Here is a 9,948-nt window from a genome sequence, read left to right as displayed (position 1 = left end):
ATATATATATATATATATATAAAGCGGGAAAAGTAGTTCGGAGCCATCAAGGCTTGAATAATGGTTGGTGTTTATTAACTTACTCCAAACGTATATTGTGTTCATTCACTGTAAGTGACAAGTTCACTTACATTAATACATGCTGGGGATATTATTCATTCACCTCAAAGCAGTGTTTATAAAATTGCATTATGGCATGTGCCAATGAGCTGTCCGAGGTATAGGCAATTTTAAATTCTCATGTGAGAGCATATATCAAAAGCATGGACGGCTCAAACAAACACCTGTGGAGTTTGGTGAAATGTACGTACACTTCAGTACAGTGCAGTTCAATCTGACCGAAATTATTGAAAAGGCCGACGAGTGGTATCGACCACAAACAGTTGCTGAACAACAGTCTAAGCATTAAAAACTGTGAAAAGTCACTGCCATATGTTGCAGTTGAAAAACATTTTTTTTAATTAAACATTTACTTTTCTTTTTTGCTTTCGGGTAGGCCTAGCCCCATTTGTGTATCTTGAGCGATGATGACAGAGTCGATTGGTGAGAAATCACGGAGCGTAACAACATGTGTCACGCAACGAAATTTAGCAAATAAGATAAGAAAACCTTTATATCCAATGGAGAAATTCCCATAATAATAATGAGAAGAACTCTCAGTAAACGTTACAATAATTACATTTTACACCTTAGATTATTACCGGTAATCGAAACACGGTTGAGACAGCGCGAACCCTTGTGTCCATCTGGTTTGTAAAATGTGCAGCCAGAAGAAAACAATGAGACTCATGGCCTCGAAATGATTTCATGTCGTTGAAAATTCTTTATTCACAAGACAGAAGTGATAGAAGAAGAAATATGTAATCTGCACAAATGTTGTCTTTATATTCTTATTCTTATTCTTTAATAATAAATAGGTATATCTAAGGAACCTATCTGACCGGAATTGCTGGAGATATTACGCTTGCCTTGGAAAAATAAATAGGAACGAGCGGTCAACGCCAAATAATTTCCCATTTAGGAGCCCTAACGGGGTCCATCAAAAATATATTTTTGAGTTAGTTATGTTGTTGTTGTTGTTGTGGTTGTTGTTGGGTGGGGGTGGGGGGCGCAGGTGAATTGACTCACATTCGAGCAACTGTTAACACCTATACGTGAAAAAGCATATTTCGATCATTTTGTGTGTGTGGCCGTTTATAGTCATGACACAACGTGCCTCAAGTCCATTTTAAGAAAGAAGCATGGAGAGAGCTTATAAAGATGATTATGATGTGTCATATGTCCAACACTGCTGACGGTTAATATTTAAAATCATGCTTATCGAAGGTTAGTTGGAATCCATCCAACCTATTCTGCACAACCTATACGAGCTTTCCTCAGAAGTGCTGTCTCTTCGAGTACGCACAGAATGCACAGACCTACCTACTGTATATTCTTATTTAATCTTATTTTATATTTTAAATGAACATAGCTGTCCAAAATTTGATTATTTTTCACACTTGAAATCGCTCTTTTGCTCTTTTTTATTTAAACTCTAAGTTGACACTTTATCCCAGAATTGCACTTGCCGTCATGGTGATGAAGTGATAAATAAGTATTTGTGATGATCCACCGCTATATTGATCCATATCTTCCACGCACGTCAGCAACCTGATCATCTGTAACTCGGGTAAAAATATGATGGCGTATGATTGATTACACCATTACAATATGTTGAGAGGTGTGGGTATTTTTACTTCTAGTAAATACTGACATGACGAGATGGTCTTGGCTCGTAAATGATCCAAGGCCTTTTTTATGCGTGTGTGTGTGTGTGTGTGTGTGTGTGTGTGTGTGTGTGTGTGTGTGTGTGTGTGTGTGTGTGTGTGTGAGTGCGTGAATGCGCGCGTGCGCATGTGTGTGTTTGTGTGTGTGTGTGGGGGCGGGGGGGTCTTTGCTCAGCGATATCTACAACTGCACTCGCTCGGGCACACTAAGCTCTCTCTGCTGTTGTTGTAAACATATAACAACTATTAACTTTAAAATTATTGAGCACAATAGATTCATACAATGAGACATATAAAAGCACACAAATATATGTAATGGAAATATTTATTTCTAAAATACAATTTAACACACGTTTTTAATAACAATTTTGTCATTTGAATGCCAGAAAATACATTTTTTTATGTACATGGTTTTGATATTTACATGGTGGTGTCCAACATGCTGTGCAATCAATTCATGTGTGTTGACAGTGTCCACGTTTGGATATTGTCCATGCATAAAAATGCTGACTCCTCTCCTTGTGTCCATTTGTTTCATGATTTTTTTTTCTGTTTGTTTTTTTTATTTCTGTCCAGACCTAGAAGTCCTGGTGTGGGCTGTGCGTCAAACTGTGCCGTCGCAAGTCACAGTTGCGCCGAAACACCTTTCCGCAGCGGCCACAGCTGTAGGGCTTGATGTCTGTATGGGTGAGAAGGTGAGTTTTCAGGTTACTTCTTTGATTAAAGGTTCTTCCGCATGTGGGGCATTTGTGGGGAGACTCCTGTTTAGATTTAAAGCAAGCAAAGGATTATTCCTTTCAATTATATAGTACTTTGATCATGAATATCTTTCCAAAATGATAACTCATGCCGATTTGCAACGTTAAATATGTTTTGTATTTGTACGTGAATTACCGCAGCGGACTTTCTAACATCCCCACGCATACAGCGGGCCGTACATGACGTGCGGATTTATGCTCATAAATTAATAAAATGTGCGTATCAATATTTTTGTGATATTGCCATCTCACCTGCATGTGCAAGGTTTTGTGGACTGCTAGAGTTCGGGACTGGCAGAATCCCTTCCCACACTCTTGACATTTGAATGGCTTTTCCTTGGAGTGGATGTATCTGTAAAACAGAGATAACAATTATTGATGCACCAGACGGCAATGGTTTGCGTAGCCGTGAGAAGCTGCCTCGTCATTAAAAAAAAAAAAAAAAACTATAATAATAAAGTGGCCATCATCTGCAAAAGTCTGAATTGTGCGTGCGCGCGCTTACGCAGACAGCTGTCATATACGTCACGATCTATGTGACTTCATCCATACTTCATGTTATTGTAATTACGGGATAAGGAAAGCGGTGGGTCAGGCGGTACCTGTGATCTCTGAGGTGGTCCTGTCTTCTGAAGGCCTTGTGGCAAATGTCACAGGTGTAGGGCCGCTCGTCCGTGTGGGTCCTTTCGTGGATGAGGAGGTTGTAGGACTTGGTGAAATGCCTGCCGCAGAACTTGCAAATAAATTCCTTTTTAGTCTTGGACGGGAGCCTGCCCCTAGTGGGTTTTCTGTCCGGAGACAGCTTGTTCAGCTCGGTTATGGTTCCTCCTAGTCCCGACGCCAGCTTGGCCAAATCCGCAGCCTTCGGCGGGTCCTCCTGCGTTGCGGCCAGGGCCAGATTAGCGAAGTCGAACCTCGGCCTGTCCTTGTGCAGCGAGGGCACGCCGTGCGTGACCGAAGCTTGTTTTGGATGGAAGAGCTGCGCGGCGGCGGTGAAGGGCAAAGCTTGGAATGGAATCCTGGGGTCCATCAAGCCCTGGGCGGCTGCCATTTCTGTGATAGTCGATCTCAGTCCTTGGATGTGCGGGTAGCCAAGAGTCCAATGGTTCATATGCATGGTGTGCACCGCGCTGAGGCCGTACAGTCCTTGCAGCTGGTCGGCCGGGAACGTGTTGACGGCCTGCAGGAAGGAGTAGTTAGTGAGCTGCAGGGGCGGGTGCAGGGGGATCGGAGCGTGCAGAGCTTTGCTCCCCATCGCGGCTCACACTTGTGCAGAGGACACGCCGACAACCCCTTGGAAAAGAGAACACGTCCACTGTTAGTCGTGTGCGCACAAGAGACAATTATGCCGCCGCAGCCAAAGAGCATCCCCAACCAAATGTGGCCCAATTTTATAATGGGAATAAGTGTATTATTCACATTTCTACTTGCCCAATTTAACACGCCGAAGCAGCAATCGTTTGGAGAGCTTTGGTGAAAAGCGCGCGGATGCAAGACTGTGCGGACAAGCATGATTCCATAAAAATAACTTCACAATTAACGCTCTCTAAAATTGTCACTATATTCAGTGATTATTTAGGCGTCAAACATAAATCGACATGTAAGCCTATGTATCTATTTCTTCAAATGAAGCACAACGCTCGATCTAATATAAGAAAACGCAAGACTGTAATTGACGACATGTTTCCCGATGCAATTTCTGTGGGGGCATATATGTGAAAATTGAACATTATTTATTCTTATTTGATTTGATTTGGGAGCCATGTTGAAACACACAAAGCGTTTGATATATTAATTATAAAGGCCGTACTAGTGTCTTACATTTGTTGGAAAAGCCTGGCGTATTTATTTTAATTGTTTCACTTTAATTTTTTTTAGCTACATTTACACCAATTCGAAAATAAAATAAGATAAATCGAGTGACCTACTAACAGTAAATGAAAAATGTTCTCATGCGTGGCCCATTCAACAAAGAGAGAGTGAGTGGTTACCTGACAATCACAATGATCAGTAATGGCAGAGTAGGAAAAATAAGAAAACATTTTTTTTTCTTTTATGAACTCATGTTTTGACTCATTTTATTATTTGAATCTGTGCAAAACAAAATATTCGACTTTCCTACAATAATAAAGAGCTTGCAGCGTAAAAATTGTAAGCACCACGTTGACATGATGACTAAAGGACTGGATAATTTCACAGATGTTTTAATTCACTTTCACAGAATTGCACTTCGAATTCGGCCTCGTCTTGGGACCCCCTCAAACCTTCGACGGGATGGGGTTAAATATAATGTTGCACAGGTGCAGCTTTAGTCACCATACAGGCACTTGTTGCTCCTCGGCCATAATCTACTCACTGCTCAACAAGTTCTCCCTAACCTTTGGACTTCATTTACACTTCGACAGTTTGCCCGAACGCCTGCATGTCCGTTTTCAGAACTTTCTTTTTTTTATGTTTAAAAAAAAAGTGTTCGGAACAAGACGTGTACATCGCGCGTCTGTTTTGTGCATGAACTAAAACCAACGAGCGAGTGAAGTCTCGCCCGCACATTGCTTAACGAGAAGCGTTAATCACGCTCATGGTTAGATTGATTGAGTTTATGCAGAGATGACAAGTGGGTGCTGCTGCAGGTTTGCTGCTTAATCGCGCGTTCAGCATAAGTATTTGAAGTGACAGAACAGTTACAAAACCAGTGCGGTTTGAGTGACATATGTCAGAATGTAGCCTTCCAAGCACACTCTTACCCCCAATAAATAGCTGTCAAAATCCTGCGGTATGCCAGTAATCCACAGTAACTACAGAAGCGACCGGCTCCAGTACAGCGCCACTATAAGTTTTCCAAGTTCGAAGTCCATGAAACTTTCACAGCCATGCAGCCAAGTGTGGTGCCTCGGAACTGTGCAGACTCGTGTAGTGTGTGACCAGTGAGTCTGGAAGACAGGCAGCAGCACAGTGGGAGTCCCGTCCGCAGTTGAGGCTGGAAGTGTGCGTAATGCGCACCGATTCTTCACTTTTTAGGGCTCCTGCTCCGGCTCACTCTGCCCGCCTCCGACACGCCCCCTCCTTCTCTATCATTAATTCCAATGTTCCTCCTCTGTTTATTTGTGTTTGGATAGCAACTAGAGCCCCACAGCCGACTGAAGCACCCCGTTCAGCTCCACTTTACCTCACTTTTAATACACCTTATAAACACAGCAGAGAAGTCCTGATTTTTGGTGACATAAAGTACACTTTTCGAAAGTCTGATCCCACGTGCCCCAACTCCACGCTTCTTGCCTTTGGGTCTTTGACTATACCGTCCACGCGACAAGTGACCACAATAAAGTACTTGTGACATTTGGATCAGAATAAAATATTCCATGCAGGCTGTGTGATTAAGTCACTGATATTAGTGTAGAAAAAGAGACATTCATGTTGCGTTTAATAATGAATTGTGCTCAACGCGATGCCATGGCGTTCGCCACTCTATAGTTTTCCCGCATTACGCAAAATGGAATTTCTTCATATACATGTCGTTTTATTTTTCTTGTTGTTATTCACAGCTAATACGTAAAAACGAGCATTCTAGATATTTCGCCCAAGTAAATTAAAATGGAAAAAAAAACGAGCAAAGGACAAGACACATTAGAATTAATATATTAAGGCATGTGTATTTCCTGTCAGCCCATGCGGAAAATTATACACTGCAAGTGGCATTATTCAACAGGTCATTAATTCCTCTGGTTTGTGTTTGGCAATAGATTGAATAACTTTATGGAGACGTATGAGAGCATCAAATCAAACGTTGTGGTTCATCCACAGAAAGTGACGTTACGCATATCTCCAACCGTGAAACGAAAACGTCTGATTCAATTTAAATTAAATATATAACAATATAAAATATTGAAATAATCCAATTACAAAAACATACATAATAATACAACTATTCAAAACGTACAATTTATTATACTTATCATACTTATACTTACACTTATTATTATTATTATTATTATTATTATTATTATTATTATTATAATAACTACTACTTTAAATCTCATCATAGCATTCAATTCTCCCTAACCTTTGGACTTCATTTACACTTCGACAGTTTGCCCGAACGCCTGCATGTCCGTTTTCAGAACTTTCTTTTTTTTATGTTTAAAAAAAAAGTGTTCGGAACAAGACGTGTACATCGCGCGTCTGTTTTGTGCATGAACTAAAACCAACGAGCGAGTGAAGTCTCGCCCGCACATTGCTTAACGAGAAGCGTTAATCACGCTCATGGTTAGATTGATTGAGTTTATGCAGAGATGACAAGTGGGTGCTGCTGCAGGTTTGCTGCTTAATCGCGCGTTCAGCATAAGTATTTGAAGTGACAGAACAGTTACAAAACCAGTGCGGTTTGAGTGACATATGTCAGAATGTAGCCTTCCAAGCACACTCTTACCCCCAATAAATAGCTGTCAAAATCCTGCGGTATGCCAGTAATCCACAGTAACTACAGAAGCGACCGGCTCCAGTACAGCGCCACTATAAGTTTTCCAAGTTCGAAGTCCATGAAACTTTCACAGCCATGCAGCCAAGTGTGGTGCCTCGGAACTGTGCAGACTCGTGTAGTGTGTGACCAGTGAGTCTGGAAGACAGGCAGCAGCACAGTGGGAGTCCCGTCCGCAGTTGAGGCTGGAAGTGTGCGTAATGCGCACCGATTCTTCACTTTTTAGGGCTCCTGCTCCGGCTCACTCTGCCCGCCTCCGACACGCCCCCTCCTTCTCTATCATTAATTCCAATGTTCCTCCTCTGTTTATTTGTGTTTGGATAGCAACTAGAGCCCCACAGCCGACTGAAGCACCCCGTTCAGCTCCACTTTACCTCACTTTTAATACACCTTATAAACACAGCAGAGAAGTCCTGATTTTTGGTGACATAAAGTACACTTTTCGAAAGTCTGATCCCACGTGCCCCAACTCCACGCTTCTTGCCTTTGGGTCTTTGACTATACCGTCCACGCGACAAGTGACCACAATAAAGTACTTGTGACATTTGGATCAGAATAAAATATTCCATGCAGGCTGTGTGATTAAGTCACTGATATTAGTGTAGAAAAAGAGACATTCATGTTGCGTTTAATAATGAATTGTGCTCAACGCGATGCCATGGCGTTCGCCACTCTATAGTTTTCCCGCATTACGCAAAATGGAATTTCTTCATATACATGTCGTTTTATTTTTCTTGTTGTTATTCACAGCTAATACGTAAAAACGAGCATTCTAGATATTTCGCCCAAGTAAATTAAAATGGAAAAAAAAACGAGCAAAGGACAAGACACATTAGAATTAATATATTAAGGCATGTGTATTTCCTGTCAGCCCATGCGGAAAATTATACACTGCAAGTGGCATTATTCAACAGGTCATTAATTCCTCTGGTTTGTGTTTGGCAATAGATTGAATAACTTTATGGAGACGTATGAGAGCATCAAATCAAACGTTGTGGTTCATCCACAGAAAGTGACGTTACGCATATCTCCAACCGTGAAACGAAAACGTCTGATTCAATTTAAATTAAATATATAACAATATAAAATATTGAAATAATCCAATTACAAAAACATACATAATAATACAACTATTCAAAACGTACAATTTATTATACTTATCATACTTATACTTACACTTATTATTATTATTATTATTATTATTATTATTATTATTATTATAATAACTACTACTTTAAATCTCATCATAGCATTCAAACTTCCATGGTCTGGTCACATTGAAGGCTTTTAAGGCAGAGCGACTGACTGAAGGTTTGTAGCGGCTGCCAGTTACGCGCAGAAATGTTGGTTCAGTTCTCGAGTCTGCAGCGCCACCTATTGATGTTTTATCATAACGGCAAGGCCTCGTCTACTCAAGCGTTTGTCTACTCGGGAAACGTTAGATATTGTTCAAGCATGCCAAAAATAGACATTTTAAACAGAAATTACCAAACGGAAGGACAAAACAAAATAGGAATACATAAATAAATAAAGGATCAGACACAGTCACAGACATGACAGAGCATTATAATCTCTAAACTGCTCTTGCAGTGTATAACGTACAACTACATGTGAAACAAAATCTGACTGAGGACTGTTCAATGAGCAGGCAAATCATATTTCCAGCAGTAGCACAACTGAAATAGTTAAGAGTTCTTTTTTTGCAAGCTGCAGAGCATGTGCAACACATTTCTGCACACAACATGCTTGTGGTTTCCAGTCTCTTGTTACTCAGACTCCCATCGTCAAATTCACTTATTTTAGGATAATACACCCTATTCCATTTATTTGACATAAATTATATGATTTTGATGTATTATTAAAATGATTGAGCATGTTTTAATGCAAAATATCATTTTGTTTTACCATACATTCCTTTGAAAAACAATGTACGTACATTCACACTTGAATTTGATGAGTTGATAATTATATCCCTGACTTGCAATGTTATTTCTTGCTCTTAGCTTTTACCTCAACCCATGGATGCACCTATTGTTTCTTGGTACTGTCTTTCAAGCTCCATTTATACAATCCCATTTAAACTTGGGTTAAAGTTTGTAATTCCTCTTGCATCCATTTTGAATGTCAGTGCTAAGTTTACAATGCTAGTGTTAACTTTATGTGATTTACTTATTTTTTCTCACCAAAAACAATTAGTCAATAATGTAAGAAAATAAAATGCTTTGCTCCTTGTGTTAAAATTACACAGTTCAAATGGTTAATAATTGAGTTTGGGTACTGAATTTTATGTCTGCATGTTTTGAAATTTCAGCTACTCTGAGTTTTTTTTTCTCCCAGAGACATGCATACAGTCTTTTTACTTTATGTCAGGGAGTTAGTGCAATGACCTTTGACCCTGGCTTGAGTCCCAGCAGCCGCCATCATTCTCTGTGATCATCTGACTCCCAGAGAGACTCAGTGTTGGAGGACCATGCAGCTGCCAAGCCTGTAATGGCTGACACTTTTCTTCTAAGGCTGACCATGAAAAGAAAAGGGATATACAAAATTATCAGTAAAGACTTTGAGAACTCTCACAGATTTACACAAAAGATTTATTGTATATCCTTCATGGCATCTAATTCTGCCTCTTATTGACACAGTTTTGTGCGTGAGCGCGCGCACGCGTGTGTGTGTGTGTGTGTGTGTGCGCGCGTGTGTGCACCTGTATGTATGTGTGTATTATTTCAATCTTGATAGATGATCCTGTCAACCACAAAAAAATTGTACATTCATTCAAGCATCAGGCATAGATGTTAAATCATATTAAAAAAAACTCTTTTTTTTTAATAAAAGGACCTTTGCTCTCTAACTCACCTGTGGTGTCTTCAGCAGAAAAAGTGACGTTTCTGGCTTTGTTTCTGTGAGTGTGTGTCAAACACGTGTCGTGTTTCTAAGCATTTTGCCTGACAGG

General features: G+C 40.3%; 1 protein-coding gene across 5 annotated transcripts in view; it reads right to left on the bottom strand.

The window, feature by feature from the left end:
• Positions 1-2,306: 2,306 nt before the first annotated feature.
• The window catches only part of osr2 (odd-skipped related transciption factor 2), a 54,454-nt gene continuing 46,812 nt past the window's right edge, over positions 2,307-9,948 (bottom strand). Inside the window, exons 1-5 of one of the 5 annotated variants that reach the window (XM_019856330.1) lie at positions 9,852-9,868; positions 9,386-9,512; positions 3,127-3,817; positions 2,777-2,876; positions 2,307-2,527 (exon numbers count right to left, since the gene is read on the bottom strand). In XM_019856330.1, coding sequence (XP_019711889.1) covers positions 2,345-2,527; positions 2,777-2,876; positions 3,127-3,779 — 936 coding nt within the window. In that variant the 5' untranslated portion in view covers positions 3,780-3,817; positions 9,386-9,512; positions 9,852-9,868 and the 3' untranslated portion in view covers positions 2,307-2,344. Of the gene's footprint in view, positions 2,528-2,776; positions 2,877-3,126; positions 3,818-5,268; positions 5,529-6,950; positions 7,212-9,385; positions 9,513-9,851; positions 9,869-9,948 lie in introns of those variants that run through there. The other 4 variants (XM_019856331.1, XM_019856329.1, XM_019856328.1 and 1 more) reach the window with 4 other exon arrangements.

The sequence above is a fragment of the Hippocampus comes genome, unplaced genomic scaffold (genome assembly GCF_001891065.2).
Source record: "Hippocampus comes isolate QL1 unplaced genomic scaffold, H_comes_QL1_v1.1 scaffold327, whole genome shotgun sequence".
NCBI lineage: Eukaryota > Metazoa > Chordata > Actinopteri > Syngnathiformes > Syngnathidae > Hippocampus > Hippocampus comes.
The sequence above is the reverse complement of the archived record's forward strand: the minus strand, read 5'-3'. Positions and strand labels throughout refer to the sequence as shown.